Genomic DNA, 26157 nt, shown 5'->3' on the forward strand with positions numbered 1-26157 from the left:
AAACACACAACTATAGATTAGAATCTATTTTATTCAATTTTATAATCTACCACTAGATGCTAGAATTAGTCCTAAGTAAGGTGGAGAAGGTTTTAGTGGTCGAGATATATATTCTGGATGAAATTGTACTCCAACAAAATAAGGATGATCTGAAAGAAAAAAATATATATAAACAGTAGGTAAAATTCATTAATTTTAAGAAACTACAAACTAATTTTATTTTCAAACATACTAAAAATTGAAACATTCAGACATTGAAGATGAAAAGTTCAAACTCACATAAATAAAAATATTCACATTGATACAAAGAGAGAGAAATATAGAAAAGATTGAAAGAAATAGTACCAAGAAAACATATCAACATGAAGTCAAACTTTTCATTTGTACAAGACAGCTATAAAACAAAAAAGTTGCTAAAAGCAATATTTTAATATATAAAAATCTTCTGTGCGGACGTTTGTCACCATAAGGCTTTTAAACGGCTGGACCGATTTTGATCAAACTTTTTGTGTGTAATTTAGTTGTGGCAAGCATGGTTTCGAAGAGCGATGGATCAAATCGGAAACGTTTTTGTTCGTTAATTAATTTAAACATTGGATGGTTATATCTCCCAAATGATTAATATTTATTTTAACCTATTGTTGAGCCAGAACTGAAATAAATATTTAACCCGTTGCCAAAGGAGAATAAGAAAGCCAGCTCTGCTTTTTTTAATGAAATTTCCTACTGTGATATGTCAATTGAGAATAGATAAGACGTAGAGAGAGAGTGAAGCCTTCATTTCTTGAAACAACGATTTAGGTCCCGTAATACATTTTAAAGTAAGTACTGGAAGGGGTTCACGCAAAACGTGTGTTTTGTCGTCGTAGTTGAACCATGTGACTGGATCGGTGCTTTAGGTTTTCCAAACCAAATGATCAAAAAGTACCGTACCTAACAACATTTGTTTCTCGGCTGAAATCCATCTGAGTTCTGGCAACAATGTCAAGAATACTTTAAGGATTATCTAACTAATCAGTACATTATTAAAGAAAAAGATGATAGAATTTAAAGATGAAACAAATTTTATTTTCGTCCAGATAAATTACAACAAGGTAGTTTTGTACACAAAAGATCAGTGCAGTGGAAGATTTTGATCTTTGGTGGAAAGAACAAAGTAGGCAAATTATTTATGAAGTTTTAAAAGTTTTCGTTCAAAATATCGGACTGCTAATTGGTCGGAGTTGGCTTCGCTCACTGATCGGTTGAATTACAGTAACGTGGTTGCTTGGCGACATTGGCTATAACTAATAGAGTTGCGTCATCATTTGTTTACATTTTAAAGCTACTGTTAATGTAATTTATTGTATTTTTTGTTTATTTCGGCAAAATATTTCAAATTTCAAAGAATTGTTTTACGTATTTAAAGCGTTTTTAGTCTTTTTAGTTGAAGAATGTGTTTATTTTACATAGGGAGGGGGGAGGGATGAGTGATTTTCCCTTATTCAAAGAACCGTTTTTACCTTTATCATTTTTTTAAACGATATCCTTTCGATTATTTTTTTCTTTTTCATATGGGGGATGTTGCAGCCGGATTTTCCGTTTGTTCTAGATTAGTAGTTAGTTTTTTACACTTAATATCTGAGGACGCTTTTTATTCTTTGAGTATGGTTGAAAGAACAAACCATCAAGTACGGGAGAAAAAATAGTTTATTAAACAACTGCTCAGTGGGCATTAGATAATTCAAGTTGCAATAAATATACGCATTCTGACACCAAGCAGCTTAAAACATTTTCTTTTTACTTACTTTCTTCAACAAAACGGTTCAAACACTTGATAGTTTATTGAAATTTTTTAACTTTTCAATTTGCAAAGTTTGAACAGAACAACGTCTGTCGGGTCCTCTAGTACCTATATATATATATATATATATATATATATATATATATATATATATATATATATATATATATATATATAAACCCTCTCAATTGAATAGCCAAACAATCAAGATTTGAGAATGTAATAATTTTTTTTTTTTAATCATTACCTTAATATAAATTTATTTCAATCTCCAGAACTGTCCTGTGAATTAAATGACTTTTTCCCAAAACTTTAATTGTTTGGTTCAATGAACACTAATATTCTCAAAACACTATTATCCATTGTTCGTCTTTAACAATAATTATGAATACTACCCTCAGTTTGCTTTTCAAATTATTATTAGTAGACATTTGCAGCTGTTTTCAGCTTAAACTAGACAACCATTAGGTAAGTTTATTGAAAGTTCTTCATTGTAGATGCATTTTTGAAGTCTTTTCATTTTCCCCAAAACATCTCACTTACCTTTTGTCCCTAGTTAAAAGGAATGTATTTAAAAAAGTTATGACTATACTGTTTTGATGCATCACTTTGCATTCGGTATAAGAAATCAGAAAATTAGGCAAATTTTGAATCAATATAGGAGATAACAAGATTTTCATTTCGTTCAAAATAAATTGAAAATTAACAGAACAGAATGAAAAATTATATTCTGGTATGATAGATAAGAAATAGTGCTCCCTGCTTTGGGATTTCACAGAACCTGTTAAGTCAAGAGAGCCAAGGGCAGGTGAATCAAACATGGTAAATAAACCATTAAAGATTTTTAAAATTGCGAGTCTAGATTTACATGGAATCAGTAAGTAAAGCACCTGAAGTTTGCTTTTATGGCAAAAGATAAGCAGAAGCTTAGAGAGGTTACTTGAGGCTTCTTCTTAAACTACCAAAACCTTGAAAAACAACCACCACTGGTGGCTTGTCACAGTGGGCTGGACTCTTCCGGATAAATTTAAATACATTACATTATTAAAACAAAATAGTTTTGTGTTTCAATTTTTAAAAAAAATAATAAATTGGGGCATAAAATAGATTTTAAATTGCGAGCACTCAAAATATTGCTAATACAATACTAAAAAAAGTACTCAATTTCTGCAGTGAGAATTTGCATGGTTTTGAGAATGATTCTTGAGTATATTTGACAAGTGCTCTTGTCCAATCCTGACTCCCCTCCAGTTTAAATGAATAAAAAATTAACCTAAAGCTGTGTTTTGGGGACTTACATTCAGAAAACAACAGTCTCAGAAGTATTCCCGTAGTTTATCTGAATTTTACTTATGACCTCCCCCTCCCCTCTCCACAAATGACCCCCTCTAAAAGCAGGAGCTGGATCCGCCTTTGCCCTTGTCACGCCTCCACTCCTAACCATTTGTAACAGCTAATCAAAATGAAAAAAATGACTAGTTATGGCACACCAAAAGAATTAAATGCAACTTCCTCAAGAACTTACAAACAACCATACACAGACAGTCTTTAGTATGTATAAATTTTTATAAACAAATAGCAGGATTATTTCACAGAAAAAGCATTTGATATAAAATAGAAATATACCTTCAACTTCTAAAATTTCTAATCTTTCACCACTTTCATCTTCTGCAACAAATTTCATCCCTGCTCTTTCCATTTCTGGCACAAAAGCTTTATTTACTTCATACCTATGTCGATGCCTTTCTTCTATGAACTGTTTTTTATCATATAACTTCCCTAAAAGAAAATCACAAAATTTAAGGCATTAATAAAAACTGCAAATAGCATATTTCCTACGGTCATTAAATATCAGCACCTCTTTTACGATAAGGGCTGAGTAGTTACTATTTCACCATCAAAGATGCACCTATTATATGTTACGTTACAGCTAACTCCTGATTATTGGCAGTCGAATTATATGCAGGTCTTTTCACTTTTATTTAAACCATATGTGCTAATATTATAGTCCTTAAATGTTTTTTAAACTTATGATTGTTATTGTTGGTTTTTAGCTTTTATATACAGTGGCTCCCAAAAGTGTTCGTACACCTACGACTTTCAATGAAAAAGGTCCTTATGCATTGGTTAGAATTAATATTTCAGAAGAGGTATTTAATTATAAGATATATAATCTATTTTTAACAAAACTACATAAAATTTTTAAAAAAACATTAAAACTTAATTTTTTAAAAATCAAAAACCAAAAAGTGCCGGAAATTTTCTCACAAAAGTCTTTGTACACTTTGAAAAAAAAAATCAAAAAATTAGTAAATAATCTAACTTTTTTACAAAATTATTATTTAGTAGAGTGTCATGGAGTATCAACAACAGCTTTTAAACGTGTGGGAATAGATTTCATTGTTTTTTCTCTCTTTTTTTCTGCTGTTTCTGAGTAAGTATTCAGCCACATTTCGAGTCTTACTGTTTCTAGTTCGCTTTTCGTTTCAATGGTGTATTTTTGTAATCTAGCCACCAGATGTTTCCAAATATGTTCCATTAAGTTTAAATCTGGTGACTGAGGAGATATTTCTAAGTTTAAGGACAATTTTTGAGGCTCCAAACGTGTACTTCTTATCGTTATTTTGATAAAAAACAAAGTTGTTTCCGATCACCAAATTTTGGGCTAATAGTTTAAAATTGTTTTTTAAAACATTTAAATGAACAGCATGATTCATTATTTCATCAAAAAATTCAAAATTTCCAAGTCCTGCTACAGTTATGCACCCTCACCCAAGAACACCTCACCGTCCTGATTAACTGATCCAGCTAAGTTCCTAAGATTAAATTCCTCATTTTTTTCTTCTATTGACAATTATACAACAATTTAACCCAAAATATTGAATTTATTTTCTCTATAAGTAAGACATTGTTCCAAAACGTTTTGAGCTTATTTAACATTTATTTTACGACGGAAAGCGTGAGCTTAGTGTTTTTCGCATGAATAAGAAAATTTCTGCGGGAAGAGGTCCCCTTTAATACAACTAATCAGAGAACTTGGCGAACAATTTTAGGTGAAAATTAAATATAAAATGTTTCATTCAACCATGCAGAAACTTTTTCAGCACTCATATGCGTCTTTTTCATAATTTCTTTAACTGTAAACCTCCGATCACGCTTTGTTAACTTTGTCAGTTGACCTTTTCTTACCTTGTTTTCGATCCGATTCTGGTCTTAAAAGCATTTTATCAAGCACTTCACTTATAGAATGGTATAAATTAACTAATTTAGAGAGATTTCAAACCAATTTGTGGCTATTGTGAGGAAAATAAAAATTTCGAATTGTGTTTGTTGTTTTCTACACATACCAGCCATTTAAAAATAATAAGCAGAATATTAGAGAATAAATAAACAAAAAATTAAAGCCAAATGACTTTTAAGAGTCAATACAATGCAAAAATAATAAAAAAACGACATATGATAATTTTAATCATGAATTTATTCGAAAATATTTCACTGTATGATGACTTTTGTGGTGTATTTTTTCTCTGTCTCTTCGTTTTTTGACAAATTTCAAAAATAAAATCTGGCAATTTTTGAAAAAAAACTACTGGGTTTTATTCATAATGGCATAGGAATGGTGCGAAAAAAAATTGGACTTCGTGCGCAATTTTGGTTTTACTACAAAATTTCAAGGTGTACGAACACTTTTAGGAGCCACTGCATATAGCTTTTACATTCAGTGTTATTATTTTTAGCTATTATTTAAATGCATATGTGAGTACTATTCATATTTTTTAGCTATTGTATACACTAGTATCGTTGTTTACCTATTATTTGGATTATCCGCAGTTTTCGCTCATCCACGGTTACCGTGGCATCCTATTCCACGGATAATCAGGAGTTATCTGTACATAACTGCAACTATACCATTGACATACATGCCAAAGTGACAATTAGTGATTGCAATAGCAGTATACCGAAATTTTGAGCTTTTCTGCAGTTTTGTGACACTGGTATTTGCTGAGGTAAAGTAATGATACTTTCGGGTTTAGCTGAAAATTTTTTTTCAATTAAAGAGCTTTCAGTTTAACTTCTTTGAAATCTACTGTTGTTTTAAATGTGAATTTATTTTTTGATGAGACAACTAGAATGAGGTTAGGACAATTTTTTTTAAAAATTTGTCCCAACTGTACTGAAATTTGAGAAAAACTTTTTCTTGACAAATAGTAATTTGTTGTCCCTGGTATTGGTGTGCTGCTCTGTCTCGCTCTCTAGCTGTATACTTGGTGAGATAACATTTAGCAATTTTATAGTGGTTTGAAATTTTGCATAGAGGAAAGGAATAGTGAACTGGAAAACATTTTCAAAGATTTACATAATTATGAAGAATTTTAAATGTAGGAATAATATACATTTTAAGTAATAAAATATATTTTTATGAAAAGTATGAATTTTTGGGTTGAATTTATATGTTGATATTTTAAAGTAAAAGATCGTTTACTAATTTCCAGGAGAATACAGATATTACTGCTTCCGAAAACAAACTTGCATGTCTTAATAATGAAATGAAATAAAACTATGTCAGAGGCCTGTTTCAATTTTTAAAAGACAGACCCTACATAAAACTAGCAAAAATGTTCTTAAGTTACTTTGTTGAACATAGGAGTAAGAAGAAAAAAAGTCAGATTGAACTGAAAAGATTTGCAAAAGATTTTTATTTTTAAACACAAGTGGAAAAATTTTAAGACCTAATCATAGCTTTTAGGACACATTTTGTGATTTTCATAACTTGTAGACACCCTATATATGAAGTTTAAAAAAGAAATAATGGTTGACAGCAAAGTCGTATAGGTTGAACAGGCTTTTAAGAATTTTAAATTCTAATTTTAAACAATTACTATTTATGATAACACTTTAAACTGCTTTAGGTTATAATAGCATACTTACACAATATTGAATCTTGTGTTTTGAACATAGTCGCTTTTTTCCCTAGCCTCATGGTTCCTCCCATTATTCCTGTATGATGCTCTTCCATTTCAATAACCTAAAAGTTGCAATGAAATAAATAACAAGCAGAAGTAATACAATGGTAATTACAACATTGTACAATTGTAGTTGCACAATGCAAATTACATTTTCTTAGATTACCAAGAAGTAATCACAGAAACTCTTGAATGCTTTGCAAAAGAATCAATAAATCTATGAAAATTGTTGTAAAGCAGGTTTAAAAAGCAAATAAAACATACTGCAACAATTTGAGGGAATTCAAAAAAAATAAAAAAAATGGCTGAAATACATTTTATCTGTTTGTGTAATTTGTTTTAAGTATGGTTCATAACTTTTCTTTTGTTCTCTTTTTTTTTGATTATCAATATTTATAAGGATATTTTATACTCTATTTTTTTTTCATCAAATTTTATTTTGAACTCCTAAGGTTTTTAGTTATGTAAGTGGCATCTTTTCTCTGTTTTGTCATTGTTAAATTTCCTGAATTTTTACACTACATGTAATTTAAAAGTTTTTATTTTTCTTTTTTAGTTCATTTTCCTAGGATTTTTTTAAAACATTTCTTCATTCACTGTTTCTTCCTTCCTCTATAATTGCAGTATTTTTTTTTTCTTTTTTTAAAATTTCTCTTTCAATCAATGAGATTATTTCCATTCTTTCTTGTTCACTAAGAACTAGACTTGCTTTTATTTTCGTTCTACAGTGCACCTGCAAGAAAGATTCTGTTCTTAACATGGTTTGCATTTCTATTAGTGTTTTGAATTCAAGTTTCCATTTTCTCATTTGTGGCTTTGTTAATTCAATCATTTCTCTTAGTGCACTGTTGCTTTTACGAGATGTTTCATTCAAAAACTTATTTTTACACTGAAAAAGAGCTTACTTGCAATCCTAAAAAACATGTCTGCAGTTCTTATTGTATTCGTGCAATTATAACAGTGAATTGCTTTAAAATATTGCTGAATTTCAGGTTACATATTTTGGAAGAGTATTGTATTGTATTTAACTATTGATTGAATTGAACTATAGAAGAGTTACATCATTAAAAGATTTTCTTTTATACCACATTCTTCTTAGCTTTATCTTGTGTTATTTCAATAGTATGAGCATCTTCCCATCCTAATACATTTCGGGCAAATTCTACAACAGCTAATTGAAATCCAAGACATATTCCTACAAAAAAGTAAATAGAAAGGAACAGAAATTATTTCTAATGTTTACAGGGAAAAAATTTAGTGGAATGCTTACTATCAAAATAAGAATTTATTTACCTAAAAAGGGCTTTTTGTTTTTCCTTGCCCATTCTATAGCTGCAATTTTACCTTCAATGCCATTAGAACCAAAGCCTCCAGGTACAAGAACACCACTAAAAATATAAATCTGATTAAAATATGTTTAAAATGTTATTATTCAGGGAGAGATAATCTTAGTCAAAGTTTTTTAAATGGCCTCACTGATCATTTACAATTTCTAATAAAAAGCCAGATAGCATCAGTAATTAAATCATCTTTTATATTTTATTTCGTTTGGAATACATAAATATTTTCAATAACTAATAATTTTGACTAAGGCAAACTAATGTTGATATTGAATTTGTACAATATAAATTTCAACAATTTTTAAAAATGTTTATATTAAAATAGCACAATAAAAACAATACAATAAACCTGCTAGTGTAACCTTTTGTCCAGCAAACAAGTTTAACATGACATTTTATTACATTAAATGAGACAAAAGGTAAGTTTTGAATATTCAGTGCACTTCATTAAGTAACACAACCTGGTTTCGACCATTGCTTACTTGTTAGAATGTTTCATTTCATCATTAAAAGCTATTTTCATTAAGAAGACCATAACTTATATATTTTGTTGCTCTAGCAATGAATGGAAATTTCACTATTAACACTCATCTTCCTTACAGAAGTGCAACAAGATTTTGAATTTCTATACTTGTAAATTTAATTTAAAATTGCGATTCATTTACCACGGGTGAATTACTTTATTCTGCTTCAAACAAATGCAGCCGATTCTTGATAACTCGAATATTTCTTTATCTTGAAGTTTTAATTAGGTCCTAAAATAATTTAGTGTTTTCAATACATAGTTGTCTGTGTATCTTGAATGTACTCCTTTTAAGTCAAAGTGTTTAGAAAGGTTTCGTTTCCAATGTATGCATAAAAATGCACTGATGACATAAAATTTAATTGCTGACTAATCTTTGTAAAACTTGAAAATGTAACAAAAATTGAAAAAAGTAGCCTTTTTTTTTCAAAAAATTGTGCTAAGAGGATAAAAGACATTTAAAAGCAATGCAAAGTCAACAAATTGGGCCTAGAACATAAACAGTAATTAAAACTGCTTTTAAAATTAACTGCTAATAAAAATTATTTTCTTTGAAAATGTTTTTTATGTATACTAACAATTAATTTTTACAGTACTAATAATTAACTTTATCCAAAATATATGTGTTGTTGTCTATCTATGATGCACTATTTCTTTGGAATTAAATAAAAAATATTTTTAAAAAGACTCAGAAAGCAACTTCTAATAACTCGAACTACTGATAACTGAAAGGTTTTAGCTGCTCCCTTGAGACTTCAAGTTATCGAGAATTGACTATAGTTTCTTCCCCAGCATTAAGCAAAATTTTTAAAATACTTTTGGCATGCTTGAAAAATGTTGAAAAGAATCAGAAGAAAAATTATGTTTGTTTAGCTAGAGCAATTTTTTAAAACATTCAAGATTTTAAAAAATGAAAGCATTCCCTGAATTTCAGGTTCTATAAAAATGATTTTGACTTACTCTGCTTTGCATAGCTTTTGCCAAGCTTCATGATAACGAATGGGATTGTTTGTCTGCATTTCTCGCTCTAAATCTGCTGCAGCAATAAACTGAAAGGATAAAACACTAATATAATGTGTTTTCCACATTTAAATGAGTAAAACATACATAAAGACACAGGAAAATTAAGCATATAATTTTACACAGCAAGCACCATGGGCAACTATGAAGGGCTGCAGAGAGGGTTCTTGCCCCCTCTACACATTAGTGCTATCAATTTTTAAATAAATTTTGGAAATAAATAAAACACCATTTCAATGCATAAGCCAGCAATGAATGACTGTTATTAACAATTTATTTACTTTAAAATTTATTGATTTTAATCTACACTGAATTTGCTACCATAAAAATAATAACGTATCTTAGCTAACAGATTTCAAACATGTATTCTAAGGGGGGGATGAATCCCCTTAAAACGATCAAGTCTGTCTAAACTGGAACACAGAAAAAAAAATTTCCGTTTTCCGTTCCGTAAAAAAAGTTTTTTTCTTTTGCTAAATTGAAGTTTTGTAACAACAGACTCTTCTCTAAAATTACATATGGGCATCCTGCACAGCACCACTCACTTTCTCAAGATTTTTTTGTAATGTTAATTTGAAAACTGATAGTTAACTTTAAATGCACCATACTCCTATGCTGTGCACCAATTTCTTCCTTCCACTAAGTCTCTACATGAAATGAAAATAAGCAGGAAAATCAAATGCTGCATTAACTCAGCATCTTAATGGGCCATTCCACGGAAAACAGTAATTTTGTCCTGCACATGACGCTTCATATATTTCATAAAAAATAATAATTTAAAAGAATGATGAACAAAATTTTGCTGCTTAAAAAAATCACAAACGCATTAGTGACTTCTTAAGCAAAAACGTTCTTCAAAAATTATTTCTTTTTTATGAAATATAGGAACCGTCATGTGCGGGACAAAATGACTATTTTCAATAGAATGGCCATATACATACTTTTTTTTCAATGGTTTAAATAATTATTTCTGAACTAATGAGATGTTTCCTTTACGTGGGAACCATAGCTTTCAAAATCTATAACTTGTTTTGTCATTGCTGTATTAATAGAGCAAAAATATTAGCTTATTCATAAGCAAGTTACCAGAGGTTGACTTTGGATGTCCTGCTCATGATGCATGTAAATAAATTTTATTTTAAATAACAAAATTGCTTAATAAAAAAATAATTGTGTCAGGAGTATCTTTGTATGAAAGGTAAAGATTAAAAAAATTGCTTATCCCTGTTTCATTAAAATATTAAGAGATATGACAAAATATTAATGAAATTTAAGCGTATTTTTGTCCCACACGTGACGGTGGAATGGCAAAAATTGGTTCTGTGACTGGCTCTTACGCAGAGAATAAACAAATGAGAATTTCTTTTAGATAACCTGATGGCAATCGCACAGAATACTTGAAAACTTGCTTTCTGCAACAAATTTTGCAATAAAAAAAAAGAAGAAAGTAGGGTAAAGCTAACTTGACAATGGCAAAAAAAGTTAATTTTTTCCAGTGAGCTTGGATTATTGAGACTTTACTCCAGTTATTGTTAAAAGCAGCTGGGCCATTATTAAAACACAATAAAAAAAAATACTTAAGAGTTTTTCAAAATTAAATGTACAAAATCTTGCTTATATGTACATGTTTGTATGTTTTTTATTATCTTCATAAATTTCTGATATTTAAGTGTAAAAAAGAAATAAGCAAAATATTACCTGCAAATCCAGTTTTAAATTGCAATGTAAAGTTGCATGCTGTAAAGCTTTGGAAACGGATGCATATGCATCTTCCAAGGATGTGTATTTTCCAACAAGAGCTATCTTGACCTCTCTTACAAGATGGTCAAATTTTTCAGCTAAATTTCTCCATTCTGCAGAAAGTTTAATGCTCTCTTCTGATGAACTAGGTTGTCGTATTGGGAGTTGAAGACGGTCAAGAAAAAAACCAACTAGTCCTTGCTGTTCTAAGAATATTGGCACATGATACACAGATCTGACGTCATGAAGACAGATAACCTATGGAATAAAACAATGCAACATTAAATTTCAAGAAACTTTTTGTTTCTTGCCTTGCATAATATGTTTTCAGAACTTAAATGTAATGCAAGATTCATCGTAACTGAGGCTCGAGGTTTTAATCAACATGTATTTTTTGTTAGAAATTTCCTTCAAAACCTTTACAAGAGCCGATTTTCTGTCATCAAAAGTTATTGACCGGGAGTTATTGGGAGAAGAGTGTGACAAAGATAATTGCGTAATTGTATTTGATTACAAGGAAAGCCTTGAAGCTGAAAAGAAGCACCTGGGCTGGTTGTTTAGGGTGAAATCTTATCTGATCTGGGACAATCTGCTTCTTTTACAATTTATATCATACAAGAGGTCAACTAATGTGCAACATGACAACTGGGCCGTCATTTAGGGAGTCAGGAGAGGGCTATTATTGAAACTGCTGAGTTTGGCTAATATTACTCTATTTGACTTTTTCAAACTTCGAATTGGACAAACTGTATTTTTAAAACATTAGACAAACTGTTATTTATATTCAGTAAATTACCGCCCATTAGCCAGGGCTAAAGCAGAAATACGTGAAATACATTGCCAGCTCAGTCATTTCCAGCCGAGGACTGCAGTTTCGTGCTTATTAGCACTCAACAGCCCGGCATAGGAAAGTGACTGAACTGGAGATGGAAAACCTCTTAAAGGAAGCCAAGAGTGCGAAACAAACTGGTAGCTAATATAGAATTAGCAGATCAGACGAGTGACCGAAGCAATGGTTCGGTTCAACTCGAAAATTGAACGCGAGGCAAGGTATATTCAATGCTTTAGCCCTGGCTAATGGGCGGTAATTTACTGAATATACCTTGCCTCGCATTCAATTTTCGAGTTGAACCGAACTATTGCTTCGGTCACTCGTCTGGTCTGCTAATTCTATATTAGCTACCAGTTTGTTTCGCACTCTTAGCTTAATTAAGAGGTTTTCTATCTCCAGCTCAGTCACTTTCCTATGCCGGGCTGATGAGTGCTAATAAGCACGAAACTGCAGTCCTCGGCTGGAAATGACTGAGCTGGCAATGTATTTCACGTATAAACTGTTATTTAGCTAATTTTACATTTCATAGAACATTATACAGCTTTAAAGATTTTTTTAATCAAATTTTACTCAAAAAATAGTGTAAAAAATTCAAAATAAAACAAATTTAAAATCGATCATCATAATTAAGAACTGTTTTCTGGGTCATTAATATTTTCCAGCTGGTTTCCTAGGTGACCCACACATTATAGGTTGCCAACCAATGGTTTAGACCCACAACATTCCAAAAAGCAAAAAAAAAAAATCACCTTCAACATGCTGGAACAAATGGAACAAATATGGAACAAATAAAATTATTTATTTTTTCAGAAATATTAAAGTCATCTAAAATATCAGTTAGAATGTTCAAAGATTAAACTAAAATAGCACAATAACAATCGTTTTTCTTAAGGATTCTAAATTTACCTTGAGTTTCATCTACAAAATTTCTTAGTCTACCCAAGTAAGTAGACAACCTATACTGTTGTAAGCACAAAAGTGGTATCTGCAATCTAGATCAAAATGCAAAATTATTTTTTGAAGTTAAGCACGTCCATACAGTTGAGCGATATGCCACTTTTTCAAAAATTTTTTAAAAATGTTTCCTATTCTTAAATGACCATAGAACATTGTATTTAGGTAATGCTTTCTGTAATATGTTACAAAAAAATACCTGGTGACAACAACTCAATCAGGGTGGCGACAGGAACTGGAAAAAAAAGTTCTCTGACTTTTCCCTGATTAAGTTCACCAAATTTCCCTGATTAACGTTACCAATGATAATGGGTTTCTTTCTTTGCCCTACCTGAAAAGCATTGCATATTAAATAAAATGCAGTGTTTAAAATGGTTTAAGCTGTAAATTAAAAATATAAATTGAAAAGATGCTCCTTTTTTTGGTAAAAACAGTACATTAAATTTTCGGCACAGAAGTCTTATAGGAAATCTAAAACAAATACTTTACTTCCAGGAACCAGTTAACATAAGAATTTTAAGAAATTATCAAAACCACTCTTAAAGACATATCTAATCATGATGCAACTAAAAAAATTTCATTGGAAATAATCTTGAACTGAATTTTCAAGCAGTATAATTGTTGCTGCAAGAATGATAAGTGATAGTTAAAGTATAGAAGTAATGTAGTTTTACTTACGTAAATCATTAATAGACATATTTATGTAAAACAAATTGAAATCTTTCAACAAGGAAATCACGTTGAGCTATTCTCTCATCAAAAACTTAAGTTTTAATAAACGAATAGGGCATTTTAACTGTTAAAAAATAAAAATATTTAATGTACACAACTCAATTTCAAATCATTTCATTAGTTGTCGAAAAAAAAATCTTAGATTACTTTAGTAACGAACAACATTGAAATGCAAAAACAATAATTAATTTTAAAATATATATGGTTTTAAAATAAAAGAGTTTTAAAGTCTGAAAAAATTTTAAATAAAAAAAAACCTTTGTATAATCTGAAGTGATAGGGAATAATACCATAGCCAAAAAAAAATCATTTTCAGTCAAAACTTAATTTTAGCTTTTAAATTAAAAATGCCAAGTGATAACTTTTAAGATTTTATCAGCCTTATTAAAAAAAAATAAAGATTTTATCTTGAAATTGTGATAACAGTAAGCTAAATACTTCAAGACAATGAGTAAAGGCAAGGCAGCAAAGTCAATAATGATGGCTTGCTCTTTGCCTGTAGGGTTGTTTATTTTAGGTAGCTTGGAATGCTTGGAAGGAAAATTCAAGTAAGTTAAAATAAACAACTTTACAAACACAGAAGCAATCTTAGGAAGCTCATCCTATGATTGAATATTTTGACCTTGATGAAAAAAGATGCACAAATATGGGGCAGTGTAAAATCATAAAGCATTAATTTTACTTTTTTAAAACAAATAATTGGTGAAACACTCGTAGGGAATAAAAATACTTCATTTTGCAAAGAATAATTTTTTTTCTTCATTTCATCAATTTTCCCTGAATTTTTGTTGCTTTTTAAAAATTCTCTGATTTTTCCCTGAGTGATAAAGTTCCCTGACTTTTCCCTGATCTCCCTGATCTGTCGTCACCCTGTCAATTCTTTTTAAAAATGTAGATACGACTTTCGTGCTCAGCACAGCAGTATACAAATGAACATCAATAGTTCTTTCCATACAGCAACACTTATAAATTAAAAGTCATTCAGTGGTTATGGGAGATTTAAAGATTTTATGACTGTATGATGTAATGAAAATATGTATGATAAAAGAATGCCAAAAATAATAATAATAGAACTATGAAAATATATGCAATGAATAAATTTAATTACCTGTTCAGGTGGCACGTGACAAAAATTAGAAATTTTCTGTTTAACATTTTCATTGACTGCATCTTCACTTCGGCAAACAATCTGTAGTGGAAAAAAGATTTATGTATATATTACAGTGAATTTCTTTAAATATGTCAGAAACTAGTTTAAGTAAATAACAGTACTAATGAATAACAAAATATAAAAGTTCATAAAAAACCTATCCAATGTTGTCTGCCTTCAACGATTTTTCAGAATTTTACTAAAATAGTTGATAACATTGTCGTTGAACAAGCCGATGTTTCTATTGACTACAGCAGAATTAGGATGTCATTTTCCCACTGCTCTTTGCATTCTCCAAAACACAGTTCTTTAATTTCTGCCCTAAAGATGCTTCTCTTACTACTTTTCTCTTCATCTGAAGAAAGTTCTCCAACCACTTCTTGCTACTCTTAACAGAAAACTTTGGGATCCATCACAAACGACTTACGGGTCCCCCTCCATATTGTTTACCCCTACATCCCTACACATATTAAACCCCTCATCTAAAAATCTTGGGCCCCCTCAAGGCTTGGGCATGGGCTAACAGGTGTCCCTTCTCCCCCCCTCCCCTGTGCATGCCCCCGATTCCCTGTGCAATTCTTGGAGTTCTTCAGTTTTCAACTCCTTACTGTGGTCTTTGATCCAACTCCTATAGGCTTCGATGTCCAAATCGCGAAGAAGTGTACGAATGATAAGCTCAACTTTACCCAAACAAGTTGGATATATAACGAGTAGTAGGAGAGAAATGGTGAGGTTCCACTGTATTTTTTTAATGCATCTGGTGGGGGCTAAGAGGTTTTATTATTGTTATTCAGCCACAATGTAAACTTTTGAATGGCCCTAAACATGTTTCCCAAGGCTAACAGTAAATATTTTTTAAAATATTGGTTAAATAACTCAGTTGTACAACAGAAGTTCAGTTAATGATCAGTTTTTCTAAACAGTACCAACAACCAACACCACAACACAGTTAGGTGTTCTTCATGAAAATTTTAGTGAAGCAGTAATAAAGAATACATCATAATAACCCTAAGAAGTTGGAAACATTCTTTCCAACATATCCACTTAACGTTTGAAAAATTTCTGAGAAATTCATCAAAACTTCTACAGAAGATACGGTAAAATAAAATTTAAATTTTGCAGTATGACTGTAAATGATTTTAAACCTTTTCGAACGAGCAAGATTGTACAGCTCAGTTATTTTTGGTGGGATAACTTTTTGAAAACAAAAACTTCTTCATTCTAACTTGAATTCAAGAAGTCGTTCGGTTGCAGGATGAAGTGTGAACCATCAAGACTGGGAATTTTTGACATCTTTTCACTGTTACCCAAGTTTGCTTTAAATTTTCTCAAAATTTTCGCATTGAGCTGGACTATTATTCACTGAAATAAGAGAATTGGAAAGCAGCTTTCCCAAAAACCCTGCAAAGAGTCTAAACTCAACTTTTTAACAATGCAGTATTGTTAATTAACTTAAACATTACTAATATTCTAAATCTCAATAAAGCTTTAAAATATTTTGAAAATATAAATACAATAACATTTATTTCTGTACTGTTTTCTGGAATTTCGTTTTACACTAAAAAAATTTAAACATTTAAATTGAAATGCAAATAATATGAAACAAACATTGACATACTCATTGACTGCTTTGATGACAAAATTTTCAATTCCAGTTAAGCATGCAAAAATATTGCTCATGGCAATACCTATAAGTGCTGTAAATGAAACAGAAGAAAGGAAAACTGAAAAATGAAAACTGATAGTTGAAAGTAGGGATAAAAGAGACAAATAGCAAAGAAAAAAGAGAAAAGGAAGCAACTCTAAGGCAGCCACATACAAAGGTTTTGAAAAGTTTTTCTTTTTCTCTTTCTATTTTTCAAAAAATAAATAAACAAGTTTTTTCAACATATTGGATAAAAATTTTTAGAATCTGAGGGAATTTGAAAAAAATTACATTTTTGTTCTGCCTGTCAAAAGTTATCCAATTTATGATTCAATAGCAATTATTTCTTAGTAAAAGAATTCAAAAAATAATGCCAGATACAAACTTTGTTACTTTTATAATTATTAATACCAAAAAACTTAAACTAATACAGTTAAATACTGTTACATCAGACTTCAAGGGACTGTAAATTTTGTTTGTAATAATGGGAATTTTGTTGTAATGGGATTCAAGCAGAATGAAGAAAATTAAATCAGGGCTGAAAATTTCTTTTGTTGAAATAGATTTTATTTTATTGGTATTCATTGTAATGGGATTTTATGGTATATTGATTATAACATTATTATTTATTTCAATTTACTGAAAACTGATTTCCAATGCATTAGTATATAGTAGTATTTACTAAGTGTAATTTATTATTTTAACAAGAAAAATATTGTTTAATAACGCATAATTTTATAAAAATTAAATTAAAACGAAGTAAGCAAACATTTGAGCAGTAAGTTACTACCCCTAAACCAGTGCTGAAGAATTTACCACAGCTTTTCAATAAATAAAAATTAAACTCACCTCTCAAAAATGAACCTAAAAATAATTTATTAAAAAAATTATGAACAAATCGCAGTGACGATGATTGCGTCTGAATTGATTACTTTATTGGCACATAATTAAATCCATTAATAATGGCCAATCATAAGTAACAAGCGCATATTATATGCAATACACATTTTTTTTTTTTGAAAGAAGGTTACTTTTGGGATTTATTTATTTTTTCCTTACAGTGGTTTGTTTTCTGATTGGGATTGAATGGGGAAATTTGCTTTTGTTTTGCTGAAAAATAAACCTCAAATTATCCGGCATGCCGGAAAACTCTAATTTCCCGGCATGCTAGTCAACCTCTCTTTTTTTCTGGCATGCCAGATAATGCAGAGTAATACGGTATGTAAAATTATGGACAAATTGTAATACTTAGCACCTTTGCAGCTGTATAACTTTGACAGAGTTTTCAAAGCATCAGGGTAAAATTCTGTAAACTTTAAGAGGCTACTGCAATTTAGTACTATCAATTCAAACTTCCAGTTAACTAATTAATGTTGCAAACAAACTATATACTAAAAGTTTCATCAGCAGCCTTACTGTAGGAGTTTGAAATCTTTAAAGTAACTATTTTGCATAACAATTCAAAAGTCTAAATTTACAATGTCTTGAAACAAGAATTTTAGACTTAGGGACTTTTACCTAAATTCCAACAATATATTTTTGGCTTAGTTCCCCCCCCCCCCAACATTTTTAACACACAAAAAGAGAGAGAAGAAACTCACCAGGTCGGGAGATAGACCAAGCCCTCGTAATTCACGTACACTGGCTTGGGTTGGTTTAGTTTTATGTTCACCAGTAGCTTTAGGCTAGGAAAAAAAGGAAATACAGTGAAGCACCGTTTATACGTTTCTCTTTTATACGTTTTTTAAATTGGTCCATGCAGAGTCTAATATACATTATCATACACCTATTATGCGTTTTTTCATTTATACGCTTTTTTATACGGTCCCTTCAAAAACGTATAAACGGTGCTTCACTGTTTATACGTTTTTGAAGGAATGATACATTAGTGATCATTTTTTTTTAATTTACTTTTTTTTTGACAAATAAGTTTTTAAATAAATCCAGAAAATGTTCATTAAATAACAACACAGAAGAACATTTCAGAATTTTCTTTCCACAATTAGCATTTGAAAAGGGATGACTCGAGAATGCAACTATCAGCATGAATAATCCTACTCTTTTTGAAGTTGACCCATCAACATCTTTAATGTCATTTGCAATATCACCCTTATTACTGAACTGTCTTTACTCTATCCAATTTTGAAGTCTTACCAAGAAAGATATTCCATTGATACTCATTAGATAACAATGAAGAAAGTTTCTCTGCATAAGAGGTCAAAAAATTATTTTAACAAAACATTTTCAATGAAATGTTCAATATTTTAATTATTCTTTGCGGATATAACAGTACAAACAAACTTTATATGAAAATGGGAAATAATTTGTAGAAATGTTGTGTTATTGATTTTTAATACTTTAAAAAGAAAATCTAGTTTCACCATTCATACAGGCAAGGGAGTGCACAAAATAGAATTAAAAATTCACAGATATAATTTTACACGATTAAATGTTTTTCTAAATTTTAAAAAGATTATTTTATTTTATGGTGATAATTTCTTTTCAAGAAATAATTAAATAATATATTTGGTCTTCTCGTCCAAACATGACTTTTTGAAGTTTATGCTTTCTAAAAGTAGAAGAATGTCCATTTTTTTAAAAATAAGTTACATTTTTCTATGCACCATACATAGGAATATTTTTAGTTTATGCATACAGTCTTTTACACAATCAAATTTCATCTGTTTTTATACTTTTTGGTTTTTTCCATGTGATTTTTAAATTTTAACTCAATAATGATACCTGGATAAGGAAGATGAAATCGATTTGTCAGCATCTACATTTATTTGGCTGTAAAAGGATGTTACACTATTAATCTGTCCTCCTTTATAGAAAACAATCTATTTGTACAGTGCTCTGCACTTTTATTTTTTAGCCTCCAACTAAGTCTGTATGCTTTCGAAAACGTGCTTAAATTTTTAGTGAAGTTTCATCCATTGCTTACTTTTTATCAAACAAATTTCAGCATATCACAGCTCAATTAAAGAGAAGTTTTAACTGTCTGATGGAAGCAAAAAAAAAAAAAAAAAAACAATAGCTTTAAAAAAATCATACATCTTCAAAAAAGAAAAAAAAGGGAAATCTTTTAGCATTATAATTTAATTGAATTGGCACCCTAACAAGAGTATTATGTTGAAGTCCTTCCATGAAAGATTTTGCTTGAATCTAATACAAATACAAAAGTGACGACCAGCAACAGGCTCTGGGCCCAGCTAGACTGGTTCCTAGTCAATTTACAATCCCCAGTGAAGATCAATAGCCCTCTTAAAACTATCTACTCCCTTGCTCATTACCACCTCTTCCGGTAAACTGTTCCAAGGTTCCATTACCCTGCTAAAATAATAAATTTTCCTAACATCCATGTTAGCCTGAGATTTAAATAGCTTAAAACAATGACCCCTTGTCCTGTTTTCAGTGCTAAACTTCAGCCCTGTAACATCTTTCATTTTAATAAATTTAAACAACTGAATCCATGTCCCCTCGGTCTCTTCTTTGCTCAAGACTGTACATTTTTAGCCTTCTAAGCCTGGAATCATAGTCTAAGTAGAGAAAGTCCATTTATTAGTCTTGTAGCTCGCCTTTGAACCCTTACCAATACATTAATGTCTTTCTTAAGATAAGGAGACCAAAACTGAATAGCATACTCCAAATGAGGTCTTACCAAACTTCTATATAAGGGCAGAAGAACTTCTTTAGATTTGTTTGAAATAGATCTATTGATAAAACCAAGCATCTTATTGGCCTTGTTACTAGCAATGCTGCACTGTTGGCTAAACTTTAAATCCTGACTTATTAAGACCCCCAGATCAGTAACTTTGTCTGCCTGACTAATGACTGAACCTTGCAAATAATAACTTGTACACTTATTTCCATGCCCTAAATGTAACACTTGACATTTCCCAACATTAACAGCCATACCCCATTTATCAGCCCACTCTGTAATATGATCTAGATCCTCTTGCAGCTGTTTTGCTTGTTCTTCATTTTCTGCAGTCCCCATAACTTTGACACCATCAGCAAAACAATTCATGTTCCCAGAAATATTTTTGTGAATATCGTTCATAAAGACAATGAACAAAACAGGCCCTAACATTGATCCTTAAGGCACCCGGCTTAAAACCTCACTCCAAGTAGAATAATTTCCCCTTACAACTACCCTTTGTTTCCTTCCGGTCAGCCGGTTTTTTACCTAAATGAAAGTTTTCCCTCCTATTCCTATATCAGCTAATTTGCTAAGTAGAGCAGCATGCGGTACCTTATCGAAAGCTTTTTGAAAATCAATGTAAACATCTACAGGCTTCTTATTGTCCAAAGCCAGGGTAACTTTGTCATAGAAATGTAATAAATTAGTTGCACAAGATTTACCTTTCCTGAAACCGTACTGAAAACTAGTCAATAGATTATTAGTCTCTAGAAAATTTACTATCTTAATTTTTATCAATGTTTCAAAAATTTTGCAAACCACCGAAGTTAGACTCACAGGTCTATAATTTCCCGCACTCCCTTTAGACCCTTTCTTGAAGAGCGGTGTAATGTTAGCCAGCTTCCAGTCCTCTGGCACTGTCCCCGAGTTATAAGAAGCATTGAAAATATTTACGATTACATCTGCTAATTCCTCCGCACATTCAACTAAAATTTTTGGATAAATATTATCAGGTCCCGGAGCATTAGTCTCTTTAATTTTTTCAAATGAAGTAAAACGTCATCCCTGGAAAATATAAAGTCCTCAAGCTGTAATACTCTAGTGATTTAACAAGTATAGTTTTGAAGTGTGATTGAGATAGTAATAAAATAGGGGTTGACTATTGTGCTTTGATGGTTTTTATGTATTGAAGATTTTCAAAATACTAATAGTGCAAGTTAGTAAAATGTTAAGTCCACTTTCTGTAAATATTAAAATGTATTAGTTTTTAAAAGCAAACTTGCTAAATGAAACATTGTTCAAAATATAAAAAACAATTATTGCATTTTCCAGAACATTATTTAGCACTATTTAATTTACAAATCACAATTCAAAAGTAAAACGAAGTCAGTACCTGAGGAACTAAACTGACATGAACACAACAGAAATTTTCTTTCTTTACTTTGAATTGAAACTGTCTAAATGCTTCTACAAAAGGCATCCCTTCGATATCACCAATAGTACCACCTAACTAAGGAGACAAAGGAATGTTCTTTAAAATGCAAGAAGTAAAATATATAAATGAAATATGAATTAAATCCAAACACAAAAATGCTTACTTCAATTATACAAATTTCTGGTTGGAGCTCACATGAAACAGGTTGATGGGCCACTTTTTCCACCCATTCTTGAATAGCATCAGTTATGTGAGGGACAACCTGAAAACGTTTTACATGCACAACTTTAAAATTCATTTGTAAACCGAGATACTAATTTAATACTTTAACAAAACAGCAACCAAAAAATTTTATTAAAAACTGTGCAATCACTAGTAAAGATTCCCTCTTCCAATAAATTTCAAATATCTACTATACTGGGATAACCAGCTGAGCAAACTAAATAAAAGTAAAAATTATGGATCTTGTTTGACGGGGGGAGGGGGATCACTTTTGAGGGGGGTTACAGTTGGATTGATTATTAATAGTGATTGATTACATGTTTCTTTAAATTGATTTAAAAATGCGGAAAAAAAATCTTCCTTGTAATACTTTGGACTAAGTGTATCCATTTCTAAAGTTGGAGTAAATATTTTTGATAATATTTTAAGTTATTTATTTTACAAATGCTGAACATTTGTTCCAAAAAATACTGTTCACAAGTTTCCAATACTTTTAAGGATGTCCTCATATTGTGATAGCATAATACTAATTTCTAAATGTTTAAAAGTCATTGGTTGTTTAAATGTCACAGAATGAACTTTCTGGGGAATCCACCACCCTGACCCTGACACTGTAGAGATGGTCTTGCAAACAGCCATGTCCAGTGAGATCTCTTAAGAAAGTCACTGCAATCTTCCTTAGGTAAATAGAAATCATTCTGTTTCCCAATGGAGTTGCCCGTAAGGAGAACATCAGCATCATAGGTGGCTTGTACGACAGAAAATTCAGGAACACAGTATTTTTAAGAAACAAACAAAAAAGAAGAAAAGAAACAGGCTTTCTGAAGGGTTACTTAATTAATTGTGAAAATAATTTCGCTACAACCATATACCTGACACTTCATCATCAATCTAATAATGTAACAGTAACTTCTAATAAAAGATTCATTTTGAATTGAAATTCAAGAGATTGGTGAAAGTGAAGAGTGCAAATTAAGAAATCGAGAAAGAAAAGTATAAGTCAACATTTTAAATGATAAAAAATCAGAAAAGTTGTTAAAAATTTAAAAAGTGTCTGAATTTTAGGCAAAACTCTACACTATCTTATTCTTGTTTGAAGAGCATGAAAATCCCAGCAATTTATTAACGTAACATTACATTAAAAAGTCAATAATTTATACCTGAACAGTTTTTCCTAAAAAGTCTCCTCTTCGTTCCTTATTAATAACATCCAGGTAGATTTTTCCTGTTGTAATGTTGTTGTCACGATGTAGCTTTATGTCCATAAATCTTTCATAATTTCCCAAATCAAGATCTACTTCACCACCATCATCAAGCACAAACACTTCACCTGAAAAAAAAATATTTTCAAATGACTAAAAACATGCTTTTTTGAAATTCAAAAAGAAATAAAGTTTTTAAAACAAATTAAATTGGATGCTTTAAAAAAAAAAAAAAAAAACATATTTTTACACATTTAGCAATTGTTTTTCAACAACAAAACCTTTTTTTTTTTTTGCAATGCTACACCCTAGTATCCCCCATATGACTTCATAAGCTCATCCAATTCTCTGAAGGTTGATGGCCTACCGGCTCAAATGCTACAGTGCGCCGTGGAGCCTCCTCCCTCCCCCCATAAAATAAGATCAAAGTCCATAAAATATCCTACTCCCCTCTCCCCTTCAACATTTCAATTGCGTAGTCTGCACCATAGACCCTTCCTCATAGCTGCCAACACGTCAGCTTAAAAAATCTTACAATGTGTGTTTATTTATTTGAACTTGAAAAAGTTGCCGACTTTGAAGTTTTCAAAAATTATCTATTAAAAACTTGTTCAAAACAATAGTTTTTCTGCTCTCAAAAGTGCTGGAAGTAAAAGAAATCTTCAACCGTTAGCAATTTATCATAAAATTAAAACCTAAAAATCGTACAAATCTGCCATAAGCCCGTACAATCATACACAACTTCCGAAAATCTTACAATGTACGTCTAAATCGTACAAGTTGGCAGCTATGCTTCCTTGTGGCAACCCCTATCACTACATATGGCTTAACTGATTAGCCAGGGTCTGAAGATAGCTCCATTCTTTGATCCGAGTCAGGAGCTGAGCAACCACTTCTCCAGCACTGCTAGAACTATTTGTTTAGAATGGGAACCTAAGAGGACTCTGTAATCATGACCAATGAAGCAGCCAAGGGGGGTGTTTTAGGGTCAAAACCTCTCTCAGAAACCTTGTTTTTGATACATATTACTAACCCTAAAACTGTCGTTTATATACATATAAGGTCGGCCCCACTCAATAGGTATTTCTGGCTGCCCTAGTGACCATGACAGATTTAACATGCACCAGTCACCACTCAGTGTAAATGGAAGATCTTCAACTGATAGGCATCGAACCTGCATCTCTTGGGTTCAGAATCCAATCAACGTCTTTCCGATCAAACTACCAAGCGCACTTTTCTTTCTTTGAAAGAAGTGTAACACAGTTCTATTATTTTACCCCCTTACTTTACTTTTTAGATTTGATATACAATATAACTTCGATTTAATGATACATTTCACTAGTCTGGATTTGGCTGGATTGAGTGTCCATGCTCCTTGATTTAATGATATCCTTGATTTACTGATGATTTTTTCCTGTTTATACTCAGGCACGTAGCTAGAACTTTGTTAAGGGGGGGGGGGGGTTCAATGTTGCACGAACTTTAAAAGAGGAGGCATGCTAAAGCAGAATTAGTAGCTGATAGTTCCACAAGATAAGATAAATCCAATTAAAACTGATTATTAAAATATGATAATTAACTAAATAATTGAAATTATTAGAGCCATTAGTTAAAATTAGTTAACAAAAATATTATATTAAGTGGTAAATTAATTATTGAAAGTTTGTAAATTAACATTAAACTGAAAGTTATCACACACAAAGTTTCCAAACATGGGTGAACCTCTGTCCTCCTGAAAATGAGTGATATATTTTCTATCAATAAAAAGGGCACATTAAAAGAAAAACGGAAAACGAAAACTGTTCTAGAAATTACTTGGAAAATGTATGCGATAATTTAATAAAATATTAAAGCTTTGTAATATATTTCAACAAAATATGTACATTTGTACTTATGCCATTTTATTTGAAAACTAGAAATTAGCCCATCAAGGTATGACGGGTGAAAATTGCTTCAACTCTTCTACATTTGAACGAAGCAATTGCCTGTTTGATAATATTTTGATAGTTGAAATTTTAACTCTAGCACCAGTGGATTAACCCTAAACTCCGGTAGATAGCGTTCATTGTTTTCGTTTCTTCATTCCTCTGAGATGACAGTCTTACCAGTAGAACTGTTAAGTTACCGGATCGAGTTCAGCCTTGTCACAATAAAGCTTTTCCCTGAATGTTAATCATTACCAAAACATTATCAAATTACATATCATGCCGTGGCGCGAATTCATTGTTGATACGCGCGGGTTACTCGATCATCGGCATTATTTATATGAGGATAAATAAATCTATATCTATGGAGTCGAATGTATAACTATATGAATGTTATATAACCTAACCCTGTCCGATTTGAACAACATTTCAGGCAAAATCCCACAACTCTCTCAACGAAAATATTAACAAGGTTTCATTTAAAAAGCTTGAATTAGTTTTTATTAATTTACATTTATAATATTCTTTTGATAATGCGAAATAGAACGATATTTCCAATCTTATCCGTTTTATAATTATCATTCCTTTTCATCAATTAAAAGCTTGAACAAACTATTAACTCTTTGAGAGACGGGGCTTCCTTTGATGCAACCATTTTTTTTATATCTATAAATTTTTTTCTTCAGCCAACTGACACAATGATTCCAGTTAGCTGAAATAAAAAAAGAGAAGCAAGAAATAAATGGGGTTCTCAAGTGAAGTCACTATTCCTCAAAGGGTAAAAGCTGTTCGAAAAAATTTTAAATATTGGAAAAGGCGTATCGCCGTTTTTTATCATTTTTTTTTCTAATGGGGCTGTGTTAGAAAAAGCTCACTTGTTCCTTTTGCGGAACAAGTGAGAACCAACCATATGGCATCCAGTCATTCATATGCCACCATTAAGGCGCGGATGTGAATGTCAGAGAAAAATTTGATGCCCAGTTTCCACCAGATGGAGACACCTGAGCTCTTTTCGATGCGAAACTGCAAAAGGAATTTAATTTTGTC

General features: G+C 31.0%; 1 protein-coding gene across 3 annotated transcripts in view; it reads right to left on the reverse strand.

Annotated features, from left to right (window-relative positions):
• Positions 1-11: 11 nt before the first annotated feature.
• Positions 12-26157, reverse strand: part of LOC129230108 (CTP synthase 1-A-like) — a 40773-nt gene continuing 14627 nt past the window's right edge. For all 3 annotated transcript variants that reach the window (XM_054864511.1, XM_054864509.1, XM_054864510.1), the window contains exons 3-14: positions 23144-23313; positions 21925-22023; positions 21720-21836; positions 18285-18368; positions 14997-15077; positions 11329-11628; positions 9571-9659; positions 8041-8135; positions 7833-7942; positions 6713-6809; positions 3410-3562; positions 12-149 (exon numbers count right to left, since the gene is read on the reverse strand). In XM_054864511.1, coding sequence (XP_054720486.1) covers positions 40-149; positions 3410-3562; positions 6713-6809; positions 7833-7942; positions 8041-8135; positions 9571-9659; positions 11329-11628; positions 14997-15077; positions 18285-18368; positions 21720-21836; positions 21925-22023; positions 23144-23313 — 1505 coding nt within the window. In that variant the 3' untranslated portion in view covers positions 12-39. The remainder of the gene's footprint in view (positions 150-3409; positions 3563-6712; positions 6810-7832; positions 7943-8040; positions 8136-9570; positions 9660-11328; positions 11629-14996; positions 15078-18284; positions 18369-21719; positions 21837-21924; positions 22024-23143; positions 23314-26157) is intronic.

Source organism: Uloborus diversus, chromosome 9 (genome assembly GCF_026930045.1).
Source record: "Uloborus diversus isolate 005 chromosome 9, Udiv.v.3.1, whole genome shotgun sequence".
Classification (NCBI taxonomy): domain Eukaryota; kingdom Metazoa; phylum Arthropoda; class Arachnida; order Araneae; family Uloboridae; genus Uloborus; species Uloborus diversus.